At 39.2% G+C, this 20,303-nt stretch overlaps 1 protein-coding gene across 1 annotated transcript in view; it reads left to right on the forward strand.

The window, feature by feature from the left end:
* The first annotated feature begins 2,504 nt into the window (after positions 1 to 2,504).
* Positions 2,505 to 20,303, forward strand: part of ube2d1b (ubiquitin-conjugating enzyme E2D 1b) — a 44,718-nt gene continuing 26,919 nt past the window's right edge. The window contains exons 1-4 of the mRNA XM_070991166.1: positions 2,505 to 2,712; positions 4,122 to 4,185; positions 7,688 to 7,719; positions 12,188 to 12,265. Of these exons, the coding sequence (XP_070847267.1) occupies positions 2,689 to 2,712; positions 4,122 to 4,185; positions 7,688 to 7,719; positions 12,188 to 12,265 (198 nt within the window). The 5' untranslated portion in view covers positions 2,505 to 2,688. The remainder of the gene's footprint in view (positions 2,713 to 4,121; positions 4,186 to 7,687; positions 7,720 to 12,187; positions 12,266 to 20,303) is intronic.

Genomic DNA, 20,303 nt, shown 5'->3' on the forward strand with positions numbered 1-20,303 from the left:
AAATACAGTTAATTCTCAAAAACAACATAAACAGCATGTAAAATATCAATTGTGTAGCAAATAATAGACAATAAGAGCAGCGGCTCTGGGATATGTGCATGCTGGGAGAATGTGGGAGAAGTATTGTTTTTCTCTCCTCGCATAAATGTAATAGCTTTTTCTTAGTGTGTATTTTTGGTAGCCTATGCAGGCTTGGTTACAATGCTGAACCAAAAAAACCTTTTTGAGTTGTTTCAGGCTTGTTTTGACAGCGGCATTATCTCTTCCCAGTGGCATAACAGCATTATTAAACCTATCCCTAACTTGTGAAAAAAATGAACCCAAATTCTAAAGGCATTTGCCCTGACATGCTGTTTATAAACTGCTTTCATTACATTCATTATATCTTGAAAGAATATGTTTGCCAGTAGTAGATGTATTAAAACAACAATGTGTTGTAAATATAAATGTACTGAAAATGAAGTGAAGTAAGTGAAGTATACTTTTATTAAGTGTGCTAATAGTGTGTTAAAAAGGACTTGAAACAGTACAGTTTATTACTATTAAAAGTGTTTATAATTTAGTACACTTTTTGAAAGTACCTCCAAGGCAGCTCTCTTTATCCACTGGCCAGCTCACTATAATGTGTAAACTCCTGCTCTTAGCAAGGCGATGTGTTCTGTTCCAGTGGATTCAGGAGAAGCCTCCCTCAGTCACACAGTGGTACAGAGAAACATTTAAGGTTTTTCCTATGGATTATCTTAGTGCTATTTTAAAAGGTAACAACAATGCCTTCTATAACATATGGCAACCCATTCTTGATTATCTTCCCAGTGAACTTGTTCATTTATTGCAGAAAGGGCATCTGCCCCTCATCTTTACAAATAAAACAAGGACTGTTAAATCTCATCCTTTGACATGACTTTAATGTAAACAACAATGTATACGATATATATGATATGATCCAAGTCAAATGTGTTTTGATGTAACACATGTACATTATTACTTTTTTTTGTTTGTTTTTCTCAATATTTACTGAATGGGGCCCAAGCAAAATGGGATGCCAGTTGGTACACTCACTGCATAGACTACGAGCATCAAAAGGTATAAAACCAAGAAATATTGACAGTTCACTAGGCAGTGTGGCTCCAGTAAGAATAGAATCATCTATGGGACATTGGGCCTCAAATGGCAGTGGAATCCTGTTAAGACGTGGAATCTAAATAGCAAAAGGATCCTGTTATTTCAAAACATTCCTATGATATTTCCCTGTATAGTCTAGTTCAATATACAGGCATATCCCATTTATCTGGATTTTATTATTGTATAATGTTATAATATATTACCATATATTTTGTCATAGCTACTCAACAGCGAGCTCATGATAATTTTCTCTTATATTAGCTAGGCTGTGCATCCTGTCCATGATAACTGATGTCTTTTAGTCTTGTCACCATTCATAATATCCATATAAACACAGGCCAGCTGTCAAAAGTGCACAAATGCTTTTCAAATTAAAACTAAATGTTGTGCCACAATGTAGCTGCCTATGTACAGATTTTTTTGTGACAGCATCTTAGCTGTCTGCCTCTGGTTTGTGTTTCTTTGAGCAATTAGTTTGAAGGGTGGTGTTCTGCATGACCCTCAATGAAAACCCTGTTAAAATCAAACACAGCATTTTCTAACAATACAACCCACAATGTTATGATGGTGAATGGATAACAGTGGGATACTGGACCTTGTCTCAAGTTCTCTCTAGCAATATATGACAAATAACTGTGAAATGCTTTCTTATCAAAATACGGCATGATGGTAAGTAATGGAATGCACATGAAATCTGAGGGTCTGGCATCAAATTATGCCTCCAGAGAAAATCTCCAGACAGGTCTCCAGTTGCACAGACAATTACACTTATCTGTTTATGCTATCACTCTCATTGGCCTAAAGTCCCATAGATACAAATACTAGGATCAGTAAACAGGTTGCAGTTGTTTACAGTGAACTGAAGTGCTGTCTAATCTGTTGTCTTGCTCTTAACAATATAATGATAGTATTTATGCTGTAAGCCTATCTGTCCATTTATAATGGAAATGGAAATATTGCTATTTTGGATTGGCACATAAGTTCCACATTCCTCATATTATCTTTACATACTACTACTACTACTACTACTACTAATAATAATAATAATAATAATAATAATAATAATAATAATAATAATAATAACTATTGTTATTAATGTGTTATATATAGAGAACTATTATTATCATCCGTCAGTTCCATCCGTTAACGTCTTCACCTTGGATTCAAGGTGGCAACAGGAGCAGTATGTTTTTGTGTTATAATTTGTATTATCTTTTGTGGTGTGAGTCTTATTATTTGCAATCACAATGTACAGAAAGCTTAAAGTCAGAAATTGAGCCATGTAAATTCAAGTACTTCAACTGTCATTCCCATGGATGTCGGCCTATTATCCTTTTCACCCGGCTGCGATATTCAGAACTACGTTTCCCATGATCCACTTCGTAGGAGCGATCGTAAACAGAAGAAAGCGGAAACAAAACAGGTTTTATGAAAACACAAACATATCCCTGGCTGTTGAAATACCCCAGGGACTAATCTACAACCATTAACTTCGCTTATAATAGTCTTCAAATTCAAATAAAGAGCGAATCGAAGTGGGTTGAGGAGCGAACTTCATCTGTCAACATGGCACTAAAAAGAATACAGAAGGTATGTTTGATTAGCTAGCTATGGTTGCAAGCTAATCGTAGCTAACTGGCCAAGCAAAGGCTAACCACAGAATTAAGTTTCGCAAAAAAGGGTTTTCAACGAATATTTCAACGGTATCCCTGTATCAAAAGAACTCCTTCTACACTTTGTAACCTTTTTGTAAATAATATCTTTGTTGATATCTCTCAAAGCACATAAACAAGCTTCACAACTTCAAAGTTTCGTGCTAGCTCGCTAACAAATAGCCAAGTTAGCTTAGTAACGACAATTACTGTTGTTGCCTACATGGCAGTCTGTCAGTGTTTTCGAAGCTGCCACTAAGCGTGTTCCTTAACTTGTCTATGTAATGGGACAACAGCCTGTTGTACTTGTCCTCTTGGTGGGGGACACGTATTGCCGTTACCAATTGTTTCTCTAGTTTTGCTATCACACCCCTGTTATTTAGTTAACTGTCTGTGCTGTCAGAGGTATCTGCCTTAATAGAATATTAAAAGTGGATAGATACACTGGCAGGAAGACAGTAGAGGGGAATTTAGGGTAATATGGGACAATGGGATGTTATTTGTCATTGAAACATCATTAAAGAGTGTCTGCTAATTGGTGAACTGGCGCTGTGAAAACTGATACAAACCAATACCCCTATGTAGCTAACTTTTTTTTTTTCGCCACCACATCCAGATCATTGTTTCTTGATGAAGCTGTTGTTCCTTCATTAGTGGCCTCATAAATTAACATGAACCTTTAAGTTAACTATTTTATTTATATTTACAATCTTACAACACCCATACTTCGCAAATGATGGCCTATTTTTGGTGATGTAGGAATGAAATTGTTCATTGTAACAAGATTTACTCTTCAAGGATTAGGGCTGAATATTGTGTGAATGTTTTTACACCAGCAACATCAGTACAGAAACTTTACTTCACTAACCTGCTTTTCTACAAAAATCTTTTTTTTTTTTTTTTTTTCACAAAATAAGCCAAATTTACCAAATTCATTACTTTTAATGTCATAAACTGGAGCTCCACCAACGTTACACATTAAGATCAGTTTACTGGAGAGTGTCAGTTTGGGGCAAGAAAATACAAATGTGTAACAGAAAACCTGCTTTAAAAGTTAAGGTTGTGGACATGGGAATTTACCAGACAGGGATTCCAGGAGTACTTGTTTCACACTAATGCTGTCTAAAAATGTTTATTAAATAATTGAACATTAGCAAAATGATGTTGCTATGGTGGCACTAACATCAGTCAGAAGAAGAGAGGTAGTGCAAATGAAGTGAAAGCAGATCTTGGAACCAGTGTGCATAAAGAGATGGAATTTTTCCTCTGATTAAAAAAGGAGTATTGCATTTGATCGTACCTGTTTAGCAGAATAATTAACAGCAGTGTTTCTGCTGTGTTGAGCAGGAGCTGCAGGACCTGCAGAGAGACCCTCCAGCACAGTGTTCTGCTGGACCAGTGGGAGATGACTGTAAGTACACACACCTTTCATGTCGCAATTTCTCACCTGAGTGTATTAGGAAGTGGGTGCTTCCTACTGCCTGTCAGGGTTTTAGGGATAATTGTGCACACGTGACAAAAAATGACTTTCTCAAAAGAAGATATTCCACTGTTTCCACAGATTTACACAAAACCTACACAGTGTTTCCCACAGATCAAGGATCTATGTGTGTAACATTAATAGATATACATAGTGTGATACAGCCAGGATTTAAATTGAGGCATGTTTAGCCACTCAGGGTCAAAACCACTGACCCTGTGTTTTGCTGTTGTCTTCTCTATAGGGCAAAAAACATTCTTAAGAAAATATTTTTCTATACTCATCTGTGTAAAGGAGTGAACATCCAAGTTAATTACTAATGAGCAGAGATTAAGATTACAGCAGCAGCTCTGATGCCTGTCGGCTAACATACACTAACAGTTAATGTCTCTGCACGTCTCAGCTTCCAGGTATGATACAGACACAGGCTGATATAACATAATGAGTTAGAGTTGTTGGGACCACTTTTGGGCTTATTTGACCACTTTGTACTGGCACGTCTTACCTTCGTCGTTCGAGCCAGGCCTCTTCCACCATGACTTTTTCTTCTGTGTCTTATTAATTTATAGGCGGCGTTAAGGGGCCTTCACATGATAAGAAATTTGCTCTTCGCTCACCGCCAGGTAGGGCGCAGAGGCGCTGAGCGGAGGCAGCGGAGCTCAGGTATACGTCATCAACAAGTGCGAGCAATTCACCGTTGCTAGGCAACGCAAGTACTTCCTTTCACTCCGGAAAGCTAATTGTTGTTTGTAAATTAGTACACACAATGTATCTGAGTTTGTCGCAAAAGAAGGCCCTTGCAGTAGCGTATTAGTAGTAGTAGTGGTAGTAGTCGCTATTCCAGGCAGACACAGTGACTACTGCGTCTGCCTGGAATAGCGACTACTACTACTACTACTACGCGAACGTACACAAACAGCTAAGCTAACGTTAGCATTGTATTTAGCTTAACGGTAGTTCGTAAACGCTGCCTGGAGCTGTTATCTTATTGGTTGCGCTTTGAAAGGTCAGCGGCAAACGAGGTCAAAGTTCAACTAATTTGAACTTTGAACGTAGCGGTAAGCGGCAGATCCGAGCAGTGCGCCACGCCGAGGGTAGCGGTGCCGCTTAGTCGGGCGCCAGCACTCTCTCCATAGGGAAACAATGGGACAGCCGGCACAAAGCGTTTTTACCGCTGATCATGTGTAGGGGCCTTTACAATGCATACCGCCACCCAGTGCGCCAGAATTGTAACGACACGCGACATTCTCAAAGCAGTCCGGAGGCGAGGTCGAGTCAAAAGCCGAAAAATGTATTTGTGGCGGCTAAAATTTATTCGTGGCGGGCCGCCACAAATAAATGAACGTGTGGGAAACACTGCTACAGATAAGGCAATTGTAGACTAACTCTTGATCCCAGACAAAGACACAGCAGCATTGTTTTGGCATTTTCAATTTTGTTAATAAGAAGGGCCGTCATACACTGGAGATCAAAATTAAAGAACAATTTATGAACACTTGATTTTTTCGGAAATAATGTATTCTTCATTGCTCAACATTTGAAGGATTTTTTTTGTGGCTATATCATGCTAATAGAGCAGTGTTCTACAAAAAAACCAAGGCACTTCAACAAAAAGCCTGTATTTTGCAGAAAACACAATGATCAAAATTAGAGAACAGCAATGACTGTAGCACGGAGAAAAATTACAACTAAATTATCTTAAGGTCACAACAGTCAACAATTAGTAGGAAGTGTACAGGCCGTTGTTTTGAATGACTTCAGCACATCTACGGCCACAGGACATCACTAGTCTCTCACACTGCTCTGGTGTGATGTTGGTCCACTCTTCTTCAAGTCTCTTCCACAGTTCGGTGACTGTAGTGGGTTTCTTGGCCATAACTTTGTCACCAAGGATTTTCCAGAGGTTTTCTATTGGGTTTAGATCAGGACTCTGGGCTGGCCATTTCATTATTTCAATGTTTTCAGCTTCAAGGAACTGCTTTACCTGTTTTGCTGTGTGACAGGGGGCATTGTCCTGCATGAAAATTGCTGGCTGATTGGGTGATGAACGCAGGGGAGGAACAACATGTTGTCAAAGAAGGTTCTGATAAACATTTGCATTCACTCTGCCATGTAGCTCTATAAGAGGCCCAACTCCTGCTGCAGAAAACATTCCCCAAACCATGACACTTCCTCCTCCACCTTTCACCGACTTCTTTACACACTTTGGGTTCAGTCTTTCCCCAGTTTGACGATGAACATAATGTTTCCCATCGGACCCAAATAAATTAAACTTGCTTTCATCACTAAAGTGAACTTTGGACCAGTTTTCCTCTGTCCACACAACATGCTCCTCAGCAAAGGCTAGTCTAGCATTTTGATTCTTTCTGCTAATGAGAGGTTTGGACTTTCAGTCCAAATGCTCTTAAACGTCGAGACACTGTATGACGAGACAGATCCTTACCATGTACAGCACTGAACTGGCGAGCAATTCCAGCTGCAGTGTTGAACCGATTTCCCATTGACATTCTCCACATTATCCTGTCCTCTCTTGCATTTGTCTTTCGTGGACGACCAGCCTTCTTGGAGGACTTGAATGAGTTTGTGACATTGTAAAGATGCAATATTCTCGAAATCACAGTTTTGGAACGACCAACTTCTCTCGCTATGGCTGACAGGGTCATCCCTTTGGCCGTCATCTGGACAACCTGCTGCCGGAGGGTTTCAGTCACTTTAGAACGTCTCACCATCTTGAAAAGTCAGTGAAAACTGGAAAGTTAGGCTGCCAGTTAAATAGGGTTTCTCAGATAATTAAGGAAATTAGCACCAGGTGCCAGATAAACACCACTAACTGGGGGGTGTCTGAAAGTGTTCTCTTATTTTGATCAGTGTTCTTTTCCAAATATCTCATTTAAGTTTTTTATACTGTGCTTCAGAATATATGTAACTCATGAAAAATGCTTAAAATACTGCTCTTTTACTCCTGTTTGGATCATTTCAAATAGGACTATGTGGTGACCTTGACATTTAGGAAATTGTAGGTTGTTCTCTAATTTTGATCTCCAGTGTAGTTAGGAAAGAAAGAGGTGTTGAAGATTCTAGTCCAAATATTTTCCATTTTTAAAAGATCAGGAAAGTCACAGAATCACTCACAATCTGATTGTAAATAATAAACTGCTGGCCTATTAACCTTATCAGAAGTACTTGTATAGGCTAGTTTTGTATTGAACTGAGGTTGGACCACAAACAGACTGAATTTATTGCTGAACTGAAGGCAGTCAGAATCAATACTGAAAGTCACCTGTACCTAACATACTGTAGAGAATGCTTGGCAGAGGTAGAAGCTTCTGCATGTTTTGCATCTGATGGATGATGTCTGATGAGCATTGTGTCTGTGACCTGTACATCTTACATTCTCCTATGCCTCTCTCTCTTCCTCTCTAATTGTTTCTAGTGTTTCATTGGCAGGCGACCATAATGGGTCCGGTGAGTATCATGCCATCACTTAAAGCTTTCAGTCCTCTCACACAGACTCCTCTGCTTCTGCTTCATTAGAAATGTTCTCATAGTAGCCATGGGTAGTTTTACATTTTACATTGTAAACGGAAATAACTATACTGAAACACCATTGTAACTGACCGAACCAGTGACTTTTAGTAGTGGAGCTGCTCTCTGGACACTGAGAGCACTTGTGATTCACAGTGCAGCACAGTACAAAACTACAATTCTATTTGAGAAAGCCTCCCAAATAGTTGCTGTATTAAGGAAACACTTTAGCTGACATTGATAATTGAGAAACTGAAACATGTTCTATCGGGAGCAGTGTCACAAAGTCAGATTAGCAAGTTGGTTAACCTTGTTGTATCTAATAGCTGGCTTACGTTTAACTGGAATTTGTCCCCACAGTAATCCACAAAACACAACTATCCTGCATTTTAGACATTTCAGACATTGAGGTCATTGTTCCTATAGATTATAACTGCATTTACAGTGAGTCATAACAAGTATACAGCAACATATTCACAGACCAGCAGAATCACTTTGCTGTCCTTTAAAATTATTCAAAAGTAACTGACACCTGTATTGCAGAATGAGTTTTAAAACAGGCCTTTTATGAGTTGTTGTTTTTTTTTTTAATGAAATGGTAAATGGACTGTATTTGTATAGCACTTTTCTAGTCTGACAATCACTCCAGTGCTTTTACAACACAGGTCTGCATTCCGTTATTCACACACACACATTCGGCCAAGCCACCTGCTCATTATGAGCGTTATCTTTTCACACACCAATGGCACAGCATTGGAAGCATTTTGGGGTATCCTGCCAAAGGATACTTCGACATGTAGACTGCCAAGGATCGAACCACTGACCTTGTGATTAGTGGGATACCGATCTACCTCCAGAGCCACAGATCTGATAACAGGAGCTAATCATTTAGTTTCCAATAATGTGTGACATTTATGTTTGAATATTAAAGGAAAACTATGGTTAATTACAACTTTAGTTTTATTTTCACAGCTGTGGTCATTGGTTCTATCAACAATGCATTTCATTCACTACAGTAACAGGCAGTAAATACCAATAAATACAAGCCTTCATTCAGGATCAAAGAGTTTTGAACAGACCAACAGTTTATCCAGATTATCTAAACTACTTTTAATCAAGTCAGAGAGTGAGTACAGCCTCTATGATCAACTGCTTACGTCATCTTTAGTGATACTGCTGAGATCTTCGCAATTAATTTGGTGATTGCAATGTTAGGACAAATGGCCTGAGCATCAAAAAATAAAACCCGAGTTATTACAACCACATTTTCCATTTATTACTTTGAAACCCATTTACATGATTTTGGTTCAACAAAACTTAATGTTAGTATGTTCATCAAAGTTTTTTTTCTTCACAGTAACACTAGACTGCAGTTTTCCTCTGTAGGGGACACTGTTACTTTGACTATGATGGTCATTATGACAAGTAACATCTAACACAGCAGTCATACAAAAATGTCTCAGGTCATGAGATAAGAGACCTTGTTTCCTTGTGTCACTCTAACTTACTAAAAATGTTGAAAATGTCAGCTGCATACAATCTATTCCAACACTTAAATAATGCCTATGTCACAGTAGGTAGTACTGGTGAAATTATTTGTTGGTAGCTCCAGGTCTAATGTCATCGGTCTCAAGCCTTAAAGCTGTACCAGCCATCAACATTAACACTGAATGCGTTGATTACCCACAACAACAGAGGATGCAGGATGCCTGCGTCCTGGTGTGCCCATCTGGCTTTCTGCAGGTGCACATAGAAGATAAAACCTGTGTTCTTAAAGCTTGGCAACCAATCAAACTCTGTGACACCTATCACTGTTATATTGAAATGCATTACTGTTGATATGTTTGCACGATTCTGTTTCAGCTGTGTGTTTATAGTCTGCATATTTTACCTTGCCATCTACTTTCTGCGGCTGCAAAGCCATAATGTCCAATGGGGAGTGTAGTGTGTACTACCTTAATTTGATGTTGCATTCGTTGATAAAATGTCGGGGCACCACCTTCCTCAGCTAAGAAGGACTGCAGAAATTAACTGCTATAACGCTGATAAATACTAACGAATGGACTAACAGTAAACCAGTCTGATAACCTGAAGTGTAAATTCTGGATACAGGGATCGTAGATATTCAGTTCAAAAGGACACCGTCTAACCAGGACTTAAATCAAAATATCATTTATTGAGCAGAATTGTGGATAATGGATAATGTACCATGAATAATAACACAGAAGATGGGAGGTGATATGACAGAACACACAAGAAACTTATGGCAACACAATAGTAAATGAATTGGCGATAGTGAGAGGCAGTCGAAAGGGAATAATGGGGACGCGAACGCAGAGTTAAGGGAATAAACGATTAATGGAGAGAATTTGGACGAATTGACCTACTCTTAACCTCACGGACCAACTCTTATTCAAACCCGCTTAGCGTGCCTACTTGGTTGCTGGCGTCCCGTTGTGCTCTGCTCCGAACTGGCTCGAAGACGTTCCAGATGTTCGTCCGTGGCTCGATCTGCTTGGTGATCTGGTGGAAGGCCCAGGCCTCCAAGATGACGAGCTGGTGCTGAACGAGGCGTTTCTGGAACTGATTCGGCGGTCGGTTACAGATGATGGACTGCTCCGGATGGTTGTGAACCGGACTAAGGATCAACAGCTGGCCGCAGGGTTTGGTTCGGTTGAGTCCGTGACGGATTATTTTAGACTGATAGTACAAATTAAGAGTCTCTTCGATGGCCGGTCGAAGAAGGCTACAAAATTAGTATTACTTGCCTAAATTTACTGATGAAAAACAAAACAAAACGTTGGGCTAAAGAGGAAGTTAACTTTGAAGCTTACGGCAAATTATAAGAATACGTCTTCTGAAGATAATTTACGCTACTCGGAATGGCTTGGAGTAGCTCGAAGACGAAAACTTAAGGAGCAAAACGACTGTGCAAAACTTAAGACAAAGGTAAAGAAAAGAACTGCTGAGGGTAACTAGACGTGAAAAAGAAAACAAAAGAACTACAAAACAAAACTAACTAACTAACTAACACAAACTTAGCACTACACGCTGTTTTTTAAAGGTCGCTCCGGGGCGTGTCGAAAGGGCAGGCCATTGAATCACGTGAGACTCTTTGTGATGCGCGGTGTAATCTCGCCTCACGGAGCTGAACTAATCAATGAATCATACGAGGGGCTCATCTGCTTCTCACTATGGTCAATCACATATAATTTCAATGACAAATTTTCAATGGCATTTCAACATTGTTCACAGCAGGCATTAGATACTTTCTATGGTTGGGGGACAACATTAAATGACAATCATGGTACAGTTTTATCCCAACAGGTATAATAACTCAATGAATAACTAATACAAAAATAAAGGTAATAATAAAGAGAGGCAGATTATATTTGCCAAAAATGATTATCACGATTACGGTTACTTATCGATAAATGTACCAAGTCAAGCATATTCAATCTGACGGTTAGGAAACTCTGGATGGCAGTATAGTTTTGTGGTGACAATTCATACAAACTTTTATAAAAACCGTTAAAATCACAACTTGGTCATACTTCGGGTCAGAGATACGGGAAAAACATCAATATTATGCGTACCCCGAGTCCTGTAAGTTGAAAACGTGAAAAGTTAAGTTTAACATAAAATCTGGTTATCTTGGAGTATTGAGAAAAGCACACAAACATGAGTCACTAGTTGCTTCAAGGGATGTCCGGTTTACGACCCATCAGCATTTGCTGATGTTTGTGGATTCCTCTGAGGCCTGCCATTTGTCTCTTCAGGCAGCCTTGTTGTATGGAGTCCTCGGGCTATTGGGGAAGTAATTAGCATAGAGTGGGACATCCTGATTTAGAGATAGGCGTTGACCTTTTGGATCTCTTTCTTTAGTGTGTTAGTAAAGTAGTTTACTGAACCAGACTTCCTGTCTCTCTTCGAAATCAGATTGCATTATAGGTAAACCAGATGGTCTACAATTCAATCAGTTGGCGGGTTTACACCTCCATTTCCCTTGAGTATCACCAGAAAAGGAGGGAAAGAAGGGGTCAGTTAAAGGCTGGTTCTGCTACAGGAGTAACACACTAAAATCACATTTTTAATCACTACTCTTGGTCAGTGATGTCAGTGATTGGCCTGTAATTACAAACTTCACTTCTTCAGTGGACACTTATACAGCATACAGCAGTTGGTAACCAGCTTTGTGACAGCAGTTAACCAAAATTATCAGTAGTGTTAGGCTTTGGAATCCAGATACTTAAAGAGAGCCCAAGTTGAACTGCTTGACACAGGCCCCAGTTCTCACTGAAGGTGACTGTAATGTGTTGATTGACAGTCATTTGGTTCTGGCTGCATGCTTTTCACATGCTTTTGTGAAATGTTTTGCTGACTGCAATGTCTCACCTTTTCACGTCAGGGTGACAGTCCTTACCAAGGAGGAGTTTTCTTTCTCACAATCCACTTCCCCACTGACTACCCATTCAAGCCACCAAAGGTAAGAGCTAGTGTGATTACTTAAAGTATTATCTTATCATACTGTACAATTCTATCATGTTTATGATCTTGTGCAGCCAGGAAACCATCTGGGCCAGAAAATGTCTCCTATATCATAAATTATGTAAGGGTCCTGACAAGTTGTACATTCCATAATTTTAATGGAAGAGTGCAGTGCTCATTAAGAATGTGCGTGCACAGAATGGGATGATTGCTTGCTACTTGCAGCTTTCTTTGAGTTTTAGACATGTATACACATGTTCCAGATGCATAGTTTTAGATATACGCATGCGCACCAAATTTTCTTTTCCTTTTTTCCTTTTAAACTTTTCTAGCAACATAGTAAGATTGCAATACACCACCAGTTTTAGTTTATTGAGGCTAGGGGTGTGCCACATCATACTGTTCACAATGAAGCCCAATATAATTTTAAAAATTGTTAAAAATGTTAATGATTTAAAAAAAAAAAAAAAAAAAACGTATCCTGATGATGAGAATTTTCCTCTTTGACATAAAGACATCATGCCATTATGCCAAGCAACAACAGAAACATGACTGAAAGTGAAAGCAACATAGCTACTGGCTCCATAGTGGAGGAGTTTGTCCCAAAAAGTGGTTTGGATACAAGAGGTTGGATGTACCATGTAAACCATGGTAATATGTAAGAAGTGCAAAGAAGAACGTAACAACAAAAGTTGTACAAACGCAACCAACATATTTCACCACCTTAAGCAGAACTATGAGGAGAGCTCACCTCAACAGCTAATGTGAGTTCAAAACCAAGCACACAAACTCAGCATAGCATCACTGAATCTTTCTCAAGTTCTGCTCGGAATGACAGAAATAGCAGATGCTGGAAGGAAATTTCTGAAGCCCTCACATTTTGTTTGGTGAAAGATATGCCAATCCAAACAGTTGAGAAGTTTCAAACAACTTATTAAAAAGCTGGACCTTACAGTAGATATCACTTCCCTAAAAGGAAATATTTTTTCAAAGACAGCACTCCTGGACATGTATGAAGAATACTGTGATAAGGGGTAGCCTCACTGTCTTCTGTGGACTCCTACACCTTGACCACGGACATAGGGTCAAGCACAACTAAAAAGCCCAATTTAAGCCTGACCGGGCACTACATTAACAGTGGATGGAAGCAGTGCAGCTCCTTGAGATGAACTTTCCTGAGGACCACACAGGGGGAAATATAGCAAATGCTATGAAGGAATTGCTCCAGCCATGGCATCTCAAAGAAGAGAAACGGGTGTCTGTGACAACGGATAGTAGAGCAGACATTGTCAAAGCCGTCACACTGAATAACTGGATGAGACTGTCATGCTTCTGCCATCATCTTCACATTGCCACTGGTAATTTTCCTTTATTCCTTCCTGTGAAATATTAATCCAGATGTTAAAATAGGACATAGCATCCTGCTTTGAGGTTTAACAGATCCCCCTTGATGTAGATAATCTTAAGACTATGAAAGGTGAGCGAGTTTAGATAACAGCCCTGAGCTATGTAATTGTAGAATTGCTTTCACAAGGGTGTTATATAAATGTCACAGCTATACAATAACATATAAGAAATTAATAAGCATTTTACTGATACCATGGCCATATCAAAAATACCATGACCTTGCCAAAAATAAGCTCAATATTGACACATCAAATGTCAAACTGTAGTGATTATAGAAATTCAGTGTAGTTTCATGGGAAAAAAAGTGTATTAAAAAATCTATCATTTTATTTTAGTGCTCAGCTAATAATGATATTGAAAAAATATAATTTCTAATTGCCTAACTTCTCTCTCTCACACTTTCTCTCTCTCTCTCCGTCTCTCTCTGCGAAGGGAAGTGTTATGGACACCAGGGTTGAGTAAACAAAAAGATTGTAAGTGCTTTTCTCAGAGTTGGAAGAGGCAGTGGGCACTTCAAGATGCCTCAACATGAACTTATAACAAAATCTCCCACAAGATGATGATCAAGGCAAAAGATGATGCAGCAGCTGCTGGAGTAAGAAAAGACCATCACACGAGTCTTGACTGTTGACAGGTCAACAAGGCACTTTGTCATGACGTGACAAGACATTGAGGATCTTGACTCTGTGCAAGGCCCTTGATCCTCTTCTGAAATTCACAAATGCTCTATCTCCTCAGGATTATGTTACTGCCTCACGTCTGAAGCCTGAACTTCAGTTGATCAACAGTGACACACTACAATTGCAGTACACAGACCTCACCAAGACAATAAAAAACTTTCTCTGGGCAAGCCATTTAGCCCAAAAAATGCCTATGTTTCTTAGCCACCGGTGCAGCTTCTGAAAGGCACAAGTGGCAATATCATGACCTGTCAAATGTCATCACTGAAGTCTGCTTTCTGTGATGTTTGTGCATGCAAGGCCAGCAGGATAGCTACTTTATCCCTCTAATTGGCAGAATTTCCAAGCAGCATTAGGTGCATGTTTTGCACATTATACTTCATTTGAAGACAATCTATTTTAATTGAAGACTTAAGGTTTAAGATTTAATTAAATTTTTGTTTTCCATTTGCAGTGTCATTATACTATATCCTTGATTCCCAAAAAGTTGTGATGCTGTGTAAAACATGGATCCCATGGAAATTCAGTTGTTACAGTTAGGAAGTATTACAAAGCGCAAACAGTGGCATAAAAGGGTCAGCAGAAAAAAGTGTATAGGATAAAGAATACAAGAACAACTATGTATATGTACATTTGTACAGATTATAAAAATACTAAATGCCATAAAAATCCTACTGCTATAAAAAGCACTACTGCCATTATTCTTATGAGAAAAAAAATTATGTCATATCTTGTATTGCACTTGAGAAATAGTAGGTCTATGTATATGCACAAGATATACAGTTTATAAAAGTACTGCTGTCAATGTGGATAATAAATAGTGTTATTACACAGTTGAGAGAAATAAACAAGTTATAAAATGCATCAGAGGAAAAGGATAATGTGAGCATATATTAGCACTGATAACAGTATTGCAAAACAGAGTGGGTTTATGATGTAGAACTGAGAAAGACATCATCAACAAAGTGCTACATGATGCTGGAGTTAAACAGTCTGACAGCTGTTGGGATGAAGGACCTGCAGTAGCGTTCTTTATAACACACTGGATACAGCAGTCTGTTACTGAAGGAATAATATCCTTTATACAACCGTGTGTTCACAAAGTGGTCAACATTTTCACTCCATCCTTGCTTGTGAACAACTGAGCCTTTTGAGGATGCCGCTTTAATACCCATCATGATACTGTCACCTGTTACTGATGAACCTGTTTACCTGTGAAATGTTCCAAACACGTGTTTTTGGAGCATTCCACAACTTTCCCAGTCTTTTGCTTTGTCTTGTTGTTGCTGTCCCAATTTGTTTGAAATATGCTGTTGGCATCAAATTCAGAATAAGCATATATTTAATGAGCTCAGTGAAGTTTATCAATTGACCATTAAATGTATTTTCTATGTACTGTTTTAAATTAAGGATGTGTCAAATAGGATTGGCAATTTATTATATTACATTACATATTATAATAAATAAGTATAAGATGGACTGATCTCATAAAACCACAAGGTTAGTGTGTTATTTTTGACTTGTACAATTTAGAGTGAAAAACATGAACACAGCTCAATGCAAAAGTTAGGGAACGCCAAGAGATTTGAGTTCTCAGATAACTTTTACCAAGGTCTCTGACCTTATGTAGCTTGTTACGGCTGTGGCTTGATCTCAGTTATTATTAGCAAAGGCTAAGTCTTTGCCTATTGTCCCTAACTTCCCTGCCTCTTCCTCTAATGTCCATCCTATACATTTTTGTTTACTGTTACTATGCTCCCATGATAGTTCCAGAGCCCTCCTCGTCGGATGATCTTCTTTATTTCCTTTTAAATTTACCCAATATACCAAGCTTATTTGAAGTCTTCTTAAATCTATTGGCAATTCCCCCATTTCAACTTGCAATGCAGGGATTGGGGTAGTCTTACAAGCCCCGCAACATATCCTTAAAGCTGCACTTTGTATTATTTCTATTTTATCCAAATGTATTTTAGATGCAGATCCATATGCTATACATCCATAGTCCAATGTAGATCTTATTAACCCTATGTATAGCATTTTCATTGTTTTCTTATCAGCTCCCCACTCTCTGCTTCCTACATTTCTCATTACATTTAATACTTTTTTACACTTATCAATTATTTTATTTATATGCGTCTGCCATGTAAGTTTGGTATCAAACCACATTCCCAAAAACCTTATCACATTCATCCTTTCTAAAGTTTTCTCATACATTTTGAACTTGAATTCCTGTTTTATTTTCTTTTTGGTAAAGAACATAGTTTTGGTTTTCTCCACTGAAAATCTGAATCCCCATTTCATAGACCATGACACTACATTATCAGTTGCTCATTGTAAACTCTTCACAATATATTTTACGTTTTTCCCCCATTTCCATAATGCTCCATCATCAGCAAAAGGAGATCTTCCTACATCACTTACCACTAAACTATATATATCATTTATCATGGTAGAAAATAAAATTGGACTAATCACACTTCCTTGAGGTACTCCATTCTCTACCGGTAAGCACTCTGAAAAACCTTTATTTATTCTTACCTGTATTTTCCTGTTATTTAGAAAATCTTTGATCCAATTAAACATGCTTCCCTCTATTCCTGTTTTTTTTTTAATTTTTATCAGTACTCCCTCTTTCCATAACATATCATAAGCTTTTTCTACATCAAAGAAGACTGCAGCAACTATTTCTTTATTAGTTTGTGCCTTTCTTATATCTGACTCTAAATTTATTATTGGGTCCATTGTACTCCTCCCTATTCTGAAACCACTTTGGTATTTTGATATCAAATTCCGTGCCTCTAAGTAGTATGTTAGTCTTTCTACTATCATTCTTTCCATTATTTTCCCTAAATGTGAAGGTAAGGCAATAGGTCGATAGTCTGTTGCTTTGCCTGACTCTTTCCCTGGTTTCTTGATTGGAACTATCACTGCTAACTTCCAACCATTTGGAAGCTTTCCTTCAGTCCATATCTTGTTGAATAATCCCAATATAACCATTAATGTGTCATCGTTTAAATGTTTCAGCATTGCATAACTTATTTTATCTTTTCCTGGAGAGGTAATTTTTGCTTTCATAATTGCTCTTTTCATTTCATCAAGTGTAAACAAAGAGTTTAACGTATCTTCTTGTGCTTTATTGCTCTCTAGATATTCTACATTCTGCCTTTTTGTATTTTCTCTTGCTTTCCTTTCTTCCTCTTTAAGATTTGCATTACTGTGAACTCTTGCTAGAATTTTAACCATCACTGAAATTTTGGTCCTTTGGTCCTGAGCAAAGGAAAATGGAGGAACCAGACCATCAGTGCCCGATTCACAGAAAGCCACATCTGCTCAGAAAATGTAAGACATTCAGAGACAAACCTATTGAAGAACGACAAGCCTTTCTCAAAGAGCATCGCATTTGCTACAGGTGTTGTAGTTCAGTTCAGCATATTGCAAAAGATTGTAAAGTGGCAGTTAAATGTATCGAGTGCAACAGTCCCAAGCACATATCAGCACTTCATACAGGTCCTACTCCTGTCCCCAAGGGTGCCACATCACAAAGTGATGAACAAAACAAAGGAGAAGAACAAACTGAGAACTCTCCCTCTGTCATCTCCAAGTGCACAGAGGTATGTGGCCAAAGCAATAGCCCACGTTCTTGTTCTAAGATCTGTCTAGTGAACGCCTATCCAGAAGGTCAGAAGGACAGAGCAATTAACATGTATGCAGTGATTGATGAACAAAGCAATAGGTCTTTGGCTAAGACAGAGTTCTTTAACTTGTTTGAAATCAAAACCACGCCTGCTCCATACACACTGAAAACCTGTTCAGGAAAAGCAGAAACTACAGGCAGGAGAGCTGTGAACTTCTTCATACAATCCATGGATGGAAAAATGAATATCCGGCTGCCTCCCTTGATTGAATGCAACTCAGTGCCGGATGACAGAACTGAAATACCCGCACCTGAGATTGCTCAGCATCATCCCCATCTGCGTCCAATCGCAAACAAAATCCAACCTGTTGACCACCACGCTCCAATCCTCTTACTCCTGGGAAGGGACATCCTCAGGGTACATAAGGTACGAGAGCAAATTGATGGACAAAACAACGCTCCTTATGCACAAAGATTGGACTTAGGTTGGGTTGTTTGTTGTTGTTTACAAGACACACGCTTGACAGTGGTCGCACGTCTTATTTTGAACCATGTCCAAATGTCGTTACAGTGAAAGAGAATTATGGTGTCATGTCACATCAAAACACACACGCAGTCACAAAGTGTATGGACACTACTGACTTTACACACAACACAGATAAGCTAGGCTACTCTGTGTTTGATAGATCAGTCAGATGATAAGGTTGCACTGTCTGTAGATGACAAAACCTTCCTAACCCTCATGGACAATGCAGTGAGTCAGAACAAAAAGAACAGTTGGGTTGCTCCTCTACCTTTCCGCACACCAAGAAGGAAGCTCCCAATCAATAGAGAGCAAGCCCTAAAACGCTTATACTCACTCAAAAAGACTTTAGAAAAGAAACCGGAAATGAAAGATCACTACATCCAGTTCATGCAGAGAATGCTGGATAATGATCAAGCTGAACTTGCGCCACCTCTGCCAGAAGGTAAAGAACACTGGTACCTGCCTACATTTGGCATATACCACCCGCAGAAACCAGATCAAATACGGGTTGTTTTTGATTCTAGTGCAGAGTACGATGGCATATCCTTAAACCAAGTGCTTCTTAGCGGTCCTGATCTCAACAACTCTCTGTTAGGAGTCCTATTGAGATTTAGGAAAGAGCCTGTAGCCCTGACTGCAGACATACAACAAATGTTTTGTTGCTTTGAGGTGTGCACAGACCACAGAGACTATCTTCGCTACCTCTGGTTTGAGGACAATGACCTAACAAAGAGCATAATTGAATACAGAATGAAAGTTCACGTTTCACCCGCTGTAGCCATTTACTGCATGAGACGAGCTGCACAAGAGGGTGAGCAAGAACATGGCACTGATGCAAGACAGTTTGTTGAGAGACAGTTTTATGTCAATGATGGACTCACATCAGTGGCCGCACCAGAGGAAGCTGTTGATCCTTTAAGAAGAACCAAAGACATGCTAGCTGAATCTAACCTGCGACTCCACAAAGTGGCTTCAAACTGTAACCAAGTCATGGAAGCGGTGGAGGACCGCGCAAAGGATTTAAAAGATTTGGACCTTGGAGTGGATCCTCTCCCAGTTCAGCGGAGCCTGGGACTCTGTTGGAATCTGCAAACGGACAGTTTCACTTACCTTGTATCAAATGAGACCAAATCATTCACACGCAGAGGAGTGCTGTCAACAGTGAATAGCCTGTTTGACCCTTTGGGTTTTGCTGCTCCCATAATCATGCAGGGCAAAGCTCTACTCAGAGAGCTGTCATCTGAAGAGAGGGACTGGGACACACTTCTTCCTTCGGAAAAGGAGGAGGCATGGATCTCATGGAAAGACTCTTTAAAAGCCCTTGAGGATCTACAAATCAAAAGGTGCTACAGTCCAGGTTCGTCAAGTGCTATGATAAGTAATGAACTGTGTATCTTCTCTGATGCGTCTACTGTAGCAGTAGGAGCTGTAGCTTATTTGCGCTCCTTAGACAGTAACGGTCAGTACCATGTAGGTTTTGTGATGGGGAAGTCCAAACTCGCTCCTCGTCCCACACACACCATACCACGGCTAGAACTTTGTGCTGCCGTACTTGCTGTCGAAATGTATGAGTTAATCAGAGATGAGTTAGAGATGAAAATAGACGATGTAAAGTTTTTCACAGACAGTCGTATTGTGTTGGGGTACATACACAACTCCTCCAAAAGATTTTACATGTATGTAGCCAACCGTGTCACACGCATTAGGTTATCCACACAGCCCAACCAGTGGCACTATGTATCAACTGGGTTAAATCCAGCTGACCAGGCAACTAGAGCCATCCCAGCCA

This window comes from Chaetodon trifascialis, chromosome 21, assembly GCF_039877785.1.
Source record: "Chaetodon trifascialis isolate fChaTrf1 chromosome 21, fChaTrf1.hap1, whole genome shotgun sequence".
Classification (NCBI taxonomy): domain Eukaryota; kingdom Metazoa; phylum Chordata; class Actinopteri; order Chaetodontiformes; family Chaetodontidae; genus Chaetodon; species Chaetodon trifascialis.